Genomic DNA, 14,907 nt, shown 5'->3' on the forward strand with positions numbered 1-14,907 from the left:
CATACAAAAATCCACGCCTACTATGATACAGCTAACTGAGTGTGATATCTCGAATCAATGTTTTTTTAATATCACTTATCGCTTTACAATTGATCAGCGTAAAATCTTCTTGTTTGTTACATGTACTTGTTTACATATGAATCTTAAGTGTGTACTACAGTCTAAGTGAGGTTTACTGTGCAGGAGATGTAGTCCGCAGAGTAGTTATTTCTCACAATGTCGTTAGTTAAAATGAACTAAATGTTTTTTGTTTATTGAACTTTTTGTAAACTGTTGACTTCATTAGATCAAAAAGGTCTGTACCTAGATTTTTACCATACCTATCAACTTACTTACATGCATTTAGGATATTTCTATGATCGCGTACCAACTCGTGCATAAAATTTTTGGCACATTGCACTTTCATTGCACAGAAAATACTCTTTTATTGTAACATACCTGCCATTTAACTTGAGTATTGAATATTTCACTAAAATAAGACTTTAATACACTTGCAGGCATCTAAAATAGAAACACCGTTCGCGACAATAACAAATTGACACAAGAACGTCAACGTGTGAATGTTGTATTGTCCCTCCCGTTCTAAAAACAATGATCGTAGAGTCAGTAGATATTTAACAGAACCGTTTATTTTAATGAAAATATGAATATGTTTGCACAAAATATGTCACAGAACAATAATGTTAAAAAAATATTAAAAGTGAAAATACACTACCAAATTTCTAGTCCAGACAAGGTTTCAATATCATATTGATAAAATTTCTAGTTCTATCACTTAATATTAACTTGTTAGGAAAATAACCGCTCAAGACATTTTTTTTTGGTAACTCGCTTATTTGGAAATTTCAAAAGGCTACAACTTTTTATGGGGTTAATTTTTAGAAAATATTAATTTTTTTTATTCATTTTGGAACATTCTGCAAAAATTAAAATTTTTTGGCATTGATTAAAAATTGAGTTTACATTTCTCGCCGTGAAAATTTAACCCCATGAATATCCCATTACTCTGTTTAAAAATAAGCGAAAAAAGGTTATATAAACATGATTCCTAAAATGCGCCTTAAGGATACAATTTTTGTATGCATTTTTATGCATGAAAACGACGAGAGCTCTTGAAATTCATAGAGGTATCAAAATTTCACGAGATAAAAATTATTTGTGTAAGAAATAAAGAATTTTATATTACAAATTTATTATTAACCATTGGCGCAAGCTAAATAAGTTATGGGGTAATCAAAGGCCACCCCAAAAAATATTATTTTATTTATTACTACACTCAAATCAAAAATGGTGTGCCAAACAGAAAAAGTCTAATTAAGACTGTTTTTGAGTGGTATTAGAAGATGTTTCCTGATACTACAGATATTTTCAAAGAACTACATCTCAGTATGTGTTGACTTTTATACAATATGTCCACGGTTAGAGGGCAAAAGAGGGAAATATTTTTATTTTTCATTTTACGAGAAAAGGGCATTCTTAATTAAAATTGTTGCTTGTCTTTAAAATGCGGTTGGCATGGATAACTTTCATCTTGCATGTACAGGGTGATCAAAAAATCGGTAAATATAAAAATCGTTAAAGAATAAACTGCCTTTCTTTTTAATAATACAGAAATACAATTTCAATTTGTGTAGAAATCGGCCTACTTTGATAGAAACGGACAGTAAAAAATTTGTATTGTTCATTTTTCGAGAAAAAGGCATTCTTGATTAAAATATTTGCTTGTCTTTAAAATATCTGCTAAATGTCTTTAAAGATAAGCAACAATTTTAAACAAGAACGAATAAGAACTTTTACTGTCAGTTTCTATCAAAGTAGGCCAATTCAAACTCAAAATTAAATTATAATATAAATTTTTATTCTAAGCAACTTTTCTTAGTAACATATTTCTGTATTGTTTAAAACAAAGGTAGTTTATTATTGAACGATTTTTATATTTACCGATTTTCTGATCACCCTGTACATACAAGATGAAAGATCTCCATGCCAATCACATTTTAAAGATAAGCACAAATTTTAATCAAGAATGCCTTTTTCTCGTAAAATGAAAAATAAAAATATTTTCCCTCTTTTCCACTCTAACCGTGCACTGTATACAGGGTGTCTGTTAATCAATGGATCAACATTCACCATTAGATTCTACAGGGTCGGAAAGTCCCCATGGTTCATCGGCTGTTACGTGAGAGCGATAAAGAAAGTCGTAAGATCCACTTCTTATTTGTGGAAGGGCGAAATGGGCGGTGACTATTAGACGCATTCGTTATAGCCATCTTTCTCTATCGCACGGATTTCTATGACTTACTTTATCACTCTCAAGTAACGGCCAATGAACCATGGGGACTTTCCCACCGTGTATAGTAAAATTTAAGTTGAATTGGAAACTCTAATGTAATCTAATCTAATCTAAATTACAATTTTTGAATTGTTCTAACAGCAATTTTCATTGTAGCCCCTGTGTAAGCGAATAGCCAGTTCCACAAGAATGCCAGTCGTGAGTAATTCTTTCGAATTTCACTAAAAGTAATGTTCTTTTAACAAATAAAAAAAAAAACTTCTCTTTTTTCAGGGTGAATTTTTCTTATATACTATTGTGTATCAAACCTCAAATCTGTTATCAGTAAATCACTAAATCTTAGCATTAGTAAGTGAATCAGAATATTCCTAATCAACAGATAATTTCAAAAAAGGAGATCGAAGGGTATAATTAAAGAAATCGGGCATTTTACGTTATGGATAAGGAAATTGTTCCGATATAACAGTAAAGACTTAACTTCCTACTTGAAAATTTTACGGCTTACACTGGGCGATAATTATAATCGCAACAATAACGTAAAATGTCGGCATAATTAAAATTTTAAGGCCCTCGTTAAAAATAATTAAACTGATAATGTTACTGTTGCCTTTATTAATGGGGCATTAAATGTTGTGCTATCAAATATTAAAAAGGTTGCTTTTGTCCTACTTGAGTGAATGTTGTTTTTGAGCTTTTATTTAATTTATCGCGAAGTAAATGTCACTGAACAGACAAAAATTGTCAATGGGAAATCCAGAAAGGTCAGGTAATATTTCATATTATATAAGCCGTGTCCGACGCTAAGGTAGAAAAGTCTCGTAACTCGCACTTTGTTATAAAGTAATAAGCGTTTGTAAGTAATTTGCCACGGTCTGTAAAACTGTTAGTGCCAGTGATATGATTTATAGGAAATTTCATTAACTTCGTTTCGCGTAGGAGCGAACAACAGAATATTCTTACTTTATAGTCCAGTCAAATTAGAGTTTAATCGTAAAAAAAATATTAATAGACATGTTGGTAAATTGCAAAGTGGCAAAATTACGTGTTTTTTCACTTTTTTTACTGAGAAGACGGTCAGGTCAATCCAACGACCAACATGTGTGCCAAAGGCCAATTTAATTGACCGTGAAATAGTTGCTCCAAGTATTTATTAATTAAAATCGTTCGATTCTTACAACTAATTGTTTAATTACTAAATGTTAATTCTAGAAGTTAATTTCGTAGATATAGGTTCAAATTAATCCAAAGAAACGTATCGAAAAATAAAAAGGGGCAGGCAAAAGCCGCTCGGGAATTCGCTCTTTTTGCATCAAATAAAGCATATTTTTACGGTAATTAAAAAAAAGAATTCACATACATATCTTTGTTCCCAGATAGCTTTTTTATAACGTTAAATTTACCTAACTAATGGACGTATCGGACTGGGATTTCAGAAACAATTAAAGAAAGGTTTAAACTTTTATTTAAAAAAAGCTTTACATTGAGTTCATGTAATAGCAGCAGTAAAGGTTAACGTTAATTAGTTAACGTTAGTTAGTTAGTTTTTAAGTTTACAGGGCTTATTATTTCATTCGACTAGTTTATTCAAGCATAGTAGAGTAGTTTCAAAATCTCATGAGCACGTTGTGAAAACTTTGACTCAGAATTAGACCATGTGCCTCATTACAACCAGAAATGAACTAAGGCGCTCGGGCATCAATAAAGTCAACGTTCGTTATATATATTTTTATTGCTTAAATTAAAATAATAAAGAATAGAGCATTTTATTATGATATTTGTAGTCGGAGCAAAGGCTTGTTTACACCATGAGAGCTCGAGATAGACTGTGAATAATGGATCTAATGTTTCGTCACCGTGGGACACCGTGTATTTCAGAGTTTATTTAACTCTTTTCTTCCTTTTTCATATAAAAAGTTAGATCTTAAGAGTTCTATGTAACACCGGCAACATTGTATAGCTGATATATGCTAGTAAAGTCAGTGGTTCTCAACAAGTTTTCTATTACAAAATGAGGCTTATTTATTTTGACTCTTTTTATTTTCAATTTTTTTCAGAAAAACCTGTTGTTTATATTACGTTCTATATTTACCGCTGTTTAAAATATCTGTACGCATTTTAAGGTTAGAATTTAAATAGCTACCAAGCGATTATAAAAACAGCAGTTTTATTTATGTTACTGAAACCCGAAGCGCCGTAAAACCGATGTTATTTGTACGCACGTTATTATTTCTATTTTAATCAGGATATCCGAGCGGGAGTGCGAAAACACACAAAATCTGATTATCATGAAAAGCGAAAACATTTATTCTTCCAGTTATTATTGCCGGTCGCTGTATTTAATCGCATTATTTACGGCGTTCCGACGAAACAATGACAATTTCATACTACAGTTATCAGTTTAAAGTGGTGTTATGAAAACGGCGTAATCCCCAGATTACGCAGCAATGGAAATGACCACTTTGCAATGGCGGCATTGTCACCTCGCAGTATCACCCCGGCGCTGATCAGCTAAATGGATTGTAATCTAGTTATCCGCGCTGTATCTTCTACCAATAATCCCCGCCATTGAATTAAAACGTTAATTTCGCGACGGGCCGTAATCCGAGTTTTTGTTTAACGTTGCCTTTTTACGTTAAAACTATTATTGCTTCATTAGTGAACGTAACTTTAAAATATATTGTGGGTGAGGTTGAAGTTGGGGAAACGCCGGTGGATTTCGTGGACAGGGAAACCACTCCGACTGATTATGTGGCAATGGATGAGCCTAGATTAATTCAATTGCGGTAATATTACGAATTGTTTGAGACCCCCAAAACTAAAAAATTTGGACAGTTTTACTCTTAAAGTAAACTCGGCAAAAAAATTAAAAGAGCAGAAAAAAATCCACATTTTTTGTTATTTTTGAAAGGACTTCGTAAATAACAAAATAAAATCTTGAAGCTTTGAAGATTCTAGATTTGAAATCTTGAGATGGCAAATTTCTGCAACGCTGCAAAACTATGTTTTTTTTGCACTATAAGATTGAACCTTGAATTTGGCCTTCCCTATAAACTTAAAAAAATATATATATTTTTTTCCTTTAATAAGAAGCAGAAAAATTTCCAAATTTTTTTAGCGACTTCGTGAATATTGGTCGTATCGAGAAAAAAAGAAGCATCTTGAAGCTTGAAGATTCTAGTTCTGAAATCTTAAGATGAAAAAATATTTTGAGCATCATATACTCATCAAATATCGAAAAAAATTCAAAATTTTGACATCTTTTTCAAATTTTTTATTTAAATTAATTTTTTTTCTCGATATTTGAAATATTCAACGAAAAAATATTTTTTAAAATTTTGAAAATTGATTTTTTTCAAAATTTATTTTTTTTTTCAAATAATTTATTTATTTCTTAAATTTTCTCGATACGACCATTACCTATTCACGAAGTTACAGCCTTTCAAAAATTACTAAAAACTAGGAAATTATAGGAGCAGCATTATAGGATTATTATATTGCCAAATAAAAAATAATAAGTATAATCAAACTTTACTTTTATTACGTAAACAACAAAAAATGTATAATATGAGCAGCCTCAAGAAACTGTATTTTAATATGTCATAAATATGTCATTCTATATTTAGGAAAAAAATCACTGCATCACCAGTGGTATCTCATAGTTTATATTTTTCTTCTTTGAGATGATCAATTACTGCAATTGTAGTGCTAGTGTATAGTGTGTTGTGCAAAAGAATAGAAAATAATCCTTATTCGAACAAAAATTTAGCTAAGAAATGAAATCCTTTATCTTTTTCAGTTACATAGAAAAAAATGGCCTAAAGTTATACAGATTCCTTTTTGTAATTTTTAAACTACTTAAAAGAATAGTATGTCGCATTTCGGAGATAAGTACAAACGAAATTTTCATATTTTGTTGATAGAACACCCTGTATATTTTTACATATTTGAATAGTGTGCGGTGATATAAATCTTAATATGTAAGTCTATTTCCAATAATAACAGTCAAAAGATTTTATTGTTAGCATATTTGTTTCGTCTATCTTCCATTTTATTAGAGATAGATCATCAAACCATATATCATTGTAATACTAAGAAAGTATAGTAGGATCGTATACGATGCAAAGTAGAGCAAAAAATTGTCGGCCTTTTATTAAAGGAAAATCGTGTCATCATTTTTAGGAGGCGTAAGATAAATCATTTCAAATTTAAAATGAAATTCAATGTAAAATCTGAAATACCGCTGCATACGTACTGTGTTCTGGTAGTAGCTGTAGTCGCCCAGGTGCATCGAGTGTACGAACTGGTCGGTTATACGTCAAATACTAACCTGGCGAGCTTTGCCGTCAATTAGAGAGCGCTTCCAAAAAAACAAGTAAACAACAATGGCGCGTACAGAGGTAAAATGTAGCACATATGTGGAATTTAGGAAACAAATTGGATTTATAATAAATTACATTTAAAATAAATAGTTTATGAGAATAAAGGAATTTTTGTAGCAACAAGGGTGCCAGACCTGAACTGATCCCCTCGTCCCTTCATAATGTATAAAGAAATTATTCAATTTGTAAAACCCTTAAAGGCGTACTTCATTGGTTCCCTTGACAGGCAATGATTTATTACTTTGCATCGAATATGATCGTACTATAGGTAGTTTATGCAAATATACAAAAATATTAACATTAAATTCTTTTTCTAAGTACAGGTTTGAAACAAGACATTTTTGTACATAACAACTAACATAAACAATTCTGTTCTAAATACGAAAGCAATAATGTTGTGTGAATAACCCTGTTTATATTCGGTATATGTGTACATCTACCATTTAAGAAAATATTATTTGTAGATGTGATTGTGATCTACTATTTCATAATTTCTTAAAGTTTGAAGGAATATTAGCACTTTGATGCGTTGAAATATTTAGTAATAAACGTTAGTATTTAAATATTTATTACAACGTTGTATGTCTATAATTCAGGACTTTGTCGCTGTCAGTTTCATTTTCGTCTTGAATATTAAATGTCACTTATTAAAGTAATATACAGGAGATATCAAGAAGAAATAAAACCTTGTCAAATAAACTGAAATGAGCTTAAAGGTCGTTTGTACCATATATCGTCATAAATCGCGATGAAGACAACAAATAAATTACTAGTACCTGTCACACAAACTATAAATATTAAATTTTCTCTCACCATTATTTATTACTACGATATATTGCATTGTATAAGCAACTCTTTTAATTTTGAGCCCATCTTAAGTGTCATTTCTTGAGATAAAAGCTGAATTAATTTTGATGAATTGCATTGTTCCGGAGCAAAGAATACACTTGTTCCAATTATCAAGGATGTATTTATTTTGATATCGCTGTTAACAAAAATAAAAAATATGGCCTGCCTTCATGAAGCGACACAAATTTAATTCTATGTTCATTTAATTAATACAAAGCGACATATATTTTACAATAAAGTACAAATTTTTAGTAACATTTGTGAAATTCAGATCCACTTTAGCTTGTAGGTACATATACAAATATGTGCGAAACAAATACATTTTTCAAGCCGTATTTCAACATATTTGTTTGATTAAAATTTATTTACGTCTGTCAGTGAATTATGTCAACCATTTATAACCAGTTATTACAAACCTGCACTGTCACGGCAACCATTTTTCTCAAGTAAGATATACGACCATTAAGCTAATGAAATTGATAATAAATTATGTTCCCTTAGCCGTAAATATCTCGAATGATTGTTTTACTCGTACCAATTCACTCGCACGTTTTGCCTCGTTGTTTTCAATTATTGCGTTCGTATATTGTGACCTACTGGAACAAGATTTCCGTGTTGAGTACCATGGATACTATAAATTTGATTATAAACAAAGGCGATTGCATTTGTTAGACGTAAATCGCCTTTAAGAACCGTTAGGATTTAGTTAATATAAAATGATTGGCTATGACAGTTCAAGAAGTATCCCGATTCGTTCGAGAAACTAAGATTACACTTACCAGAAAAATTGTAGTTCGAAAAAAAATTTTGCTTACAAAACCACAATGTATTATGTAGTTGTTATGTACGATATACAAACTATAGTGTAAACTAAAAAAAAGATGAGTAAACGTTACTATTTCTGCTGTTTGTTATGATCTTTGGTATTTATGAATACAATTTGGACAAGACTGTAGTATAATAGCAATTTAACTTCTTTTGGCTTACATTAATATGTTTTTTCTTCTTTTCAGCGATCAGAAAACGTTGATTTATCACTGAGCATACCACAATCAAATTTTCAGTCCAACGGATACGATATGGGAGATCAGGTATGTTGAGTTTTATTTAGATTCTCAGTTTTTTTTTTTAATTTTAATGTTGTAGTAATATTTTATAACGTTCGTTTGTAGTAATCGAACTAAACAATGAAACTATCTTGGAAATTATAAAAACTACTTGTTTACCTTTAATTTAAAAAATACTAAAGATGAGGCTCTTATATGCAGATCGTTAGCTGTGAAACTAGATTGAATGAATGTCTCCTTTACATTTAGTGAGTCACAATTATTGATATATTTTTTTTTATGAAACTTTGAATAATTGATATAGTCATAATTTCATTTAATTTTATCCACGTATTCGGAAGATCTAATAAAGACAGAAAATCGAAAAAAATGTTTAATAGACCTTTTAAAATATAAGCAAATTGCCCCTTAACTCCCGCCAATTCGACGCCCTACTCTGCATCACATTTTCTGACCGGGAACGCGCTGGTACACCACAAAGCGTTCGAACGATGAAGCAAAACAGCTGATTTCCTTAGTCGTCTTGAATTTTTGAATCAATTTCAAAATCAAAGTCCTAACTTTATTAACAAAGTGCTATGGATGAGTAAATGTTTTTTTTAGCCATACTGGACGAGATATCAATAACATAGAAATCTAAATAAATTTTGAACGAATACATTGAAGGTGCATTTTTCGAGATAAAACGTCTGAATTTGGTTCGGGCAGTACAGTATTGGGGGGTCATGAAGGCTTGCAAAAAATGTAATTAAATTTCCAGGGTCTTATTTAAAAAATAAAGTTGATTATGGTCCTGGAGAGACAAAATGTTATAATATAAAAATTGATTGTGCCATTCGATAGAGGGCAAAAAGTTGCCATGAGAAAGTGTTCTTCTTTTTTCAATATCACCCTCAAACAGGATTGAAACGAAATAAAAACGGATTTCCAAAATTTCGTTTTTTTTTCAAATATTTCGGAAACTAATCATGTTAGCCTTGATTCTTTAGAGGCATAATGTTGGTCCCCTGCTTAAGCAACTTTGTCCCATTTAAGCTATTTCGTATCTCTTACCGTTTCCGAGATCCTTGTAGTGAGAAGCGAATTTGTAACAGCCTGTATAATTTTGTTTCTTAAATATTGAATTATATTTTTAAATATTGTTTTGATTTATTTTGATTTAATTTGATTTGTAAGAACTGAAAAGTTATTACTTCTTTATTGTTATTTATAGCTCTGAGAAATATTTTAAATAAAATAAGAGAACCACAATACCTATAGTCTGTTTAGAAATGAAAGAGAGTAATAAAAGCTTATTATGTATGCAAATCGTAAATAAATGTAGTACTGGTGCTTATATTCAATATTTTTATATTATGTATTTTCCGTATAGATGAGGTGTACTTTTAAAAAAACTTTGTGCGATCGGACTGTACTAAATTGTAGCAGGTAGCTAAAATTTAATCCCCGACAATCCGTCTTTGTCTATGCCGCTTCAATTTCTCGGTCCATTTCTCTTATAAGTAAACAATATAAAAACAGCATTTCAAAACATGAGGCTACTTTAAGCATCATAACCGGGTTAAGAGGGTTTTTAGTAATTCAAATAAAATTATTCAATATTATTATCAAAATATTTATTTAAATTTAATGAATAGACTTTTATTCCACACAAAAATATATGTATTTTGAAAATTCAAATTATGGTGAGTAAATGTAGTGTTGTATAAATGTACAATAAAGAAAATAAAAAAGTAGGTATATTAAAATTCATCCTCTGAATATTCTGATGAATTATCTTCGTCTCCTAGATTGATAACGATAGGTTCCACAGTAACGTCAATTAAATTATCGAGTTCCCACATTTTCTCCTCTTCTTTTTGTACATGATGTATACATCTTTGCCAGTTATCTGCAGTTACTCGTTCCAAGGAATTTTTTAACAAAATTTTCACGTCACTTAATTTAAACGTCGTATTATTTCGCGCTACATCTCCTTTTACCTGCGCCCAGACTAATTCGATTGGGTTAAGTTCACAGTGATAAGGTGGTAACCGTAGTACCGTTATTTGGCGATTTGTTGCCATTTCATCGATAACATATTTTTTCTGATCTTTATTAAGATTGACAAGTGTCAAAAGTTCCTTTTTCACCATATTTGTTTCAAAAGAAATGTTTTTTCCGGATAACCATTGAATTATATCGGCTTTCCTCCAAGCAGTCGTAGGCGTCCGCTCGGTCTGCCGTGAATGGTAACTGGCATTATCCATGACAATTACAGACCCCGGAGGAATAAGATCCAACATCTGTGTAAAATACTCTTCGAAAACATCTGCGTTCATGTCTTCGTGATAGTCACCTGTATTTTTAGATTCAAATAAAAGTAAACCGCCATCTACAAAACCACTGGCACTACCTATATGTGTCACTATTAATCTTCGCCCTTTACCTGAAGGTGCCTTGAACCCTGTTGAAAGTCCATCCAAAAATGCTTGTCGAAAACTTTTTACATTTTTATCTTGCCATACTTTTGTTACAGTATATCCCTCGTTGACCCAAGTTTCGTCTAGATAATAAATATTCCTCCCTTCGTCACGGAATTTTCTAATTGATCTTAAGTAGGATCTTCGCCAACAAATAATTTCATCTTTATCGATAAGAACTGACTTCCTGTTCTGCTTTTCCCAGCAAAAATTCAACTCTCGTAAGACGGCCCATAATTTGCTTCTACTGATTTTTGGCAAATCGTTGTCCTCTGAAAGTTCACTTAAAATTTTGTTTAGCGTTGGTATTTCTTTTTTAAAATAAAATGAGTGTACTTTTCTGCGAATGACATTTTTGAAGAAATCATCTATAACGACTTTTGACCTCCCTGTAGATGATTTTGGGGGATTTACAGTATCTTGTTCATTTTTTGTTTCCTTTAAAAGTCTGTAGATAGTCGATTTTCCAATCCCTGTCATTTTGGAACACTTTTCCACGATGTCGTCAACACTGTTGGTAGGATTTTGGTGTTTCAATGCATTAAATACATTTAATATAATAATCTTCTCATTCTGAGACAGCGCACATCTTTTCACGCGTTTAGCAGGTACGTAATCTGATAAGCTCGACATTTTACCCAAACAATATTATATCCACTGGCACAATAGTCACTAAACACAAGTCGAATTTTACTCTACTGCACTAGCACGTCTTCGTATATTCAGCTCTAAGACTGGATTGATCTGTCACAATACACTGGCTCCTGCCCTATGATGTATCCAGTAAAATATACTAATGTACACCCATTACCTGTTAGCATTAGTGTTACCCGATAATTACCTGAAACGAAATATTACCACGCCCATGGCCGGTTCTTATCTCGGGGTTTTATTACTCTCTTTCATTTCCAAACAGACTATAATATAGGTAGTTATTACCAAAACGGAATGGCTTGATATTAAAAAAATGTAAAACGTAGTATGGATTTGAAAAAATAAAATTTTTATTTATTAATAGTACTAAAGCTACTATATGAACCGCCTAAGTGTAAATATCTTAAATTATGAAATGTACACCCATGATAAAAAGTACATCAGTATCTTATTTGTTGGCGTCGTATGAAAATATGTGTGCGCTTTGGGAACATTTTAAAACTGTCCGTCTGCCTTGAAAACAAAATTTAATTTGCAAATGGTGTTTATCCGCTGAAAAGTTTTACATAATAAGTTTTCCCATTTCCCGGACCCAGAAGATACAGAAATACTCCTGAATTTATTGGACAACTTAAAACTTTTGATGTTTTCGGCCGGGGAAATTTATTAGTATTTCTAAAAATCACTGCGATATCCTAGGGAATGAATCAAAACGCGAACAGACTTTAATAAAAATGGAATTCGTATTGCATCCGAAACGTCACGCGGAATAAATTATGTCCGCTTATATTCCGACACAGACATCATAAATAACCCCTCCTTTGTTACATTAACGCCTGTAAAAGGTTTTAAATTTAATTTTATTAGTGTTAGTACGGAGAATTACGTAAAATTGCGCCGTTATGTAAATTCTTTAAAACTGTTCTAACCCCTAAATCTCGCGGCGCAGCAACATTTTAAACCCCGAAGTCTCGTTTAACCAAATGTTAATAACAAAAACTGGAACTTTTCTGAATGCGAAATGAATTATTACAGACGGCGTATTAAATTTCTTTCTCAAATAAAAGAAAAGTTTCCATGGTACTAAGTATTTTTATGCTCGATATTTTTTGCTATGTGTTTTAGCGACTTCCAACAGGTATGCATTTTTTACGTTAAATAAAAAGATGTTTGAAAAAACATCAGCGTTTTCTGTCTGATAATCTCTTTGTCAACTCCAGAACTACTAGAGCCATCTACTGTTCTCCTGAAGTAGGACTGTGTGTTTAAGCTGAAGGAACTATTAATAGATGGCCCTCTTGTAATTTTAATATTAGTAACATAGGCGTAGCTAAGGGGGCAGAGGCGAGCACGACCCACCTCAGAAAACTCAATTAATATCAATAAACTGAACCATCGGTATTCAAAATGGTTAAGATTAGCTGTGATCTCATAAAACATCTTATAACGTAGTACCTCAGTATCTGATTCAGGATTAACTATTTACCCCACATAACCAGCCACAATTTTTTTTTTCAGCAAAGTTAAGAGTAGTAAAAATAAAAATATCGGGACATTTTTTAATTTGTAGGACAATACGAAATATTAATGGTAATGTCTATTTGCGGCTTAGTTTTCGTTTTTTTTTGTCTATTACAATTGTTTAATAGATACTTCTGACAAAATTAACAACAATTATCAACTTCAAAATGCTCCGATTTTTGTCCTAGTACCTACCCGGAATGTTTAAATTTGTCGTTTTTTCCTGAAACTCACAATCAATGTAACGATTCATTTTTCACTTTTTATTCATTTTTTTAAAGTGAAAATGTTTTTTTAGCAGTAATCCATATTTTCTGTAAATCATTTTCCTAGGCTGCGGAACCGTTCAAATTGAAGGGAATTAAATTATCTAAAATAGTTTTTATGGTGAAAATACCAAAAAAATTAATTATTGAAGTCTGTAGACCTTTTTAAAGACGAGCAAAATTTTGGAAACATTTTTTCTCATTGGCTTTCTTATGACTACTCAAAAACCGCAAACGCTCCAAATCCGAAAACTAGGAACTTAGAAGATTAATTTTACATTTTTTTATTCTAAATATTTACGACCATTTCCCCCCAAGTTACAGCTTTTTGTTGAAACTCACCCAAAAATTGGTTTTTTTTTCTTTAATACCCCTTAATTTTTGTGACCATACCCAATAAATTGATGAAAAAATTGGCTATGTTTTATATACATGCAATAGTAAATTTTCCAATTTCAATAAACCGACCAAGAAATTGGCGACAATAGACCTGGTTCTAATTTATTGAACAATTTTTTGGTTTTATAGTTTATCTATAGTACAAATTTTAGTGACTGAATTTTAACACTGGTTTTTATTTTAAATATTGGGAGAATTTATTAATAATTATATTTTTAACCATTTAAATTTGACAAACGTGAATCAGGATTTAACCATTTTTATAATCTCGATATTATTTATTTTTTCATTGGAAGCAATTTTTGTGTCAGATTTGACATTCTTGAATGTACATATGAGGTCCTTAAAGTCCATCTACTGATTACAAAATTTAACTAACATTTTTTTATCAGTTTTTTTTTTCAAAAATTTAGCTCACTTATTTTTAATTTTATAAAGAAGATTCAAAACTTTAAAGTTTTAATAGTTTTCACTAAAAAGAAAATAATGTGGTCAGTGTTCCTCAAGACGCCCATATTTTTTAAGCAAGTTATTGTATTGTTAGTATGGTACGTATTTTAGAATTTTTAACTGAACTGTGTATAGTATTAATGAAACTAGAACTTTATATTTATTTACAATTTTTTCAAAAATTAAGCAACTCATTGTTAAAAAAAAACCAGTTCCAAAACGCATACCCAACCTAAAATATTCAACGTATTTTCAACTGAAAACGAGACAAATTACGAGATAAATTCCGTAATACATCCAGTGTTAATCAAGATACGCATGTTTGCAGTTCACATTAGCTGAAATAAAGTGTGTACGTCTTGGAAGTAACAGCCAACAACATCTTGAGCTAGCTGTTGTATTATGGAGATATGAAAGTCACCTTGGGATTGGCCGTTGAACCATGCACCTCTGTCATATCAATCATCGGCCGTTGTAGAGAGCTATAGTAGAATTATATGATGATGCTCTTTTAAATTGAGTCTAGCTATAGGTTGTACCTCTTTACGGAGGCTTCGTGGGGTAGAC

General features: G+C 31.2%; 1 protein-coding gene across 5 annotated transcripts in view; it reads left to right on the top strand.

Moving 5' to 3' along the window:
• The window catches only part of LOC108907802 (TOX high mobility group box family member 4), a 238,209-nt gene that overhangs the window by 187,147 nt on the left and 36,155 nt on the right, over window positions 1-14,907 (top strand). For all 5 annotated transcript variants that reach the window (XM_018711607.2, XM_018711602.2, XM_018711604.2 and 2 more), the window contains one exon: window positions 8,535-8,612. In XM_018711607.2, coding sequence (XP_018567123.1) covers window positions 8,601-8,612 — 12 coding nt within the window. In that variant the 5' untranslated portion in view covers window positions 8,535-8,600. The remainder of the gene's footprint in view (window positions 1-8,534; window positions 8,613-14,907) is intronic.

The sequence above is a fragment of the Anoplophora glabripennis genome, unplaced genomic scaffold (genome assembly GCF_000390285.2).
Source record: "Anoplophora glabripennis isolate ALB-LARVAE unplaced genomic scaffold, Agla_2.0 scaffold100, whole genome shotgun sequence".
NCBI classification, from domain to species: Eukaryota; Metazoa; Arthropoda; class Insecta; order Coleoptera; family Cerambycidae; genus Anoplophora; species Anoplophora glabripennis.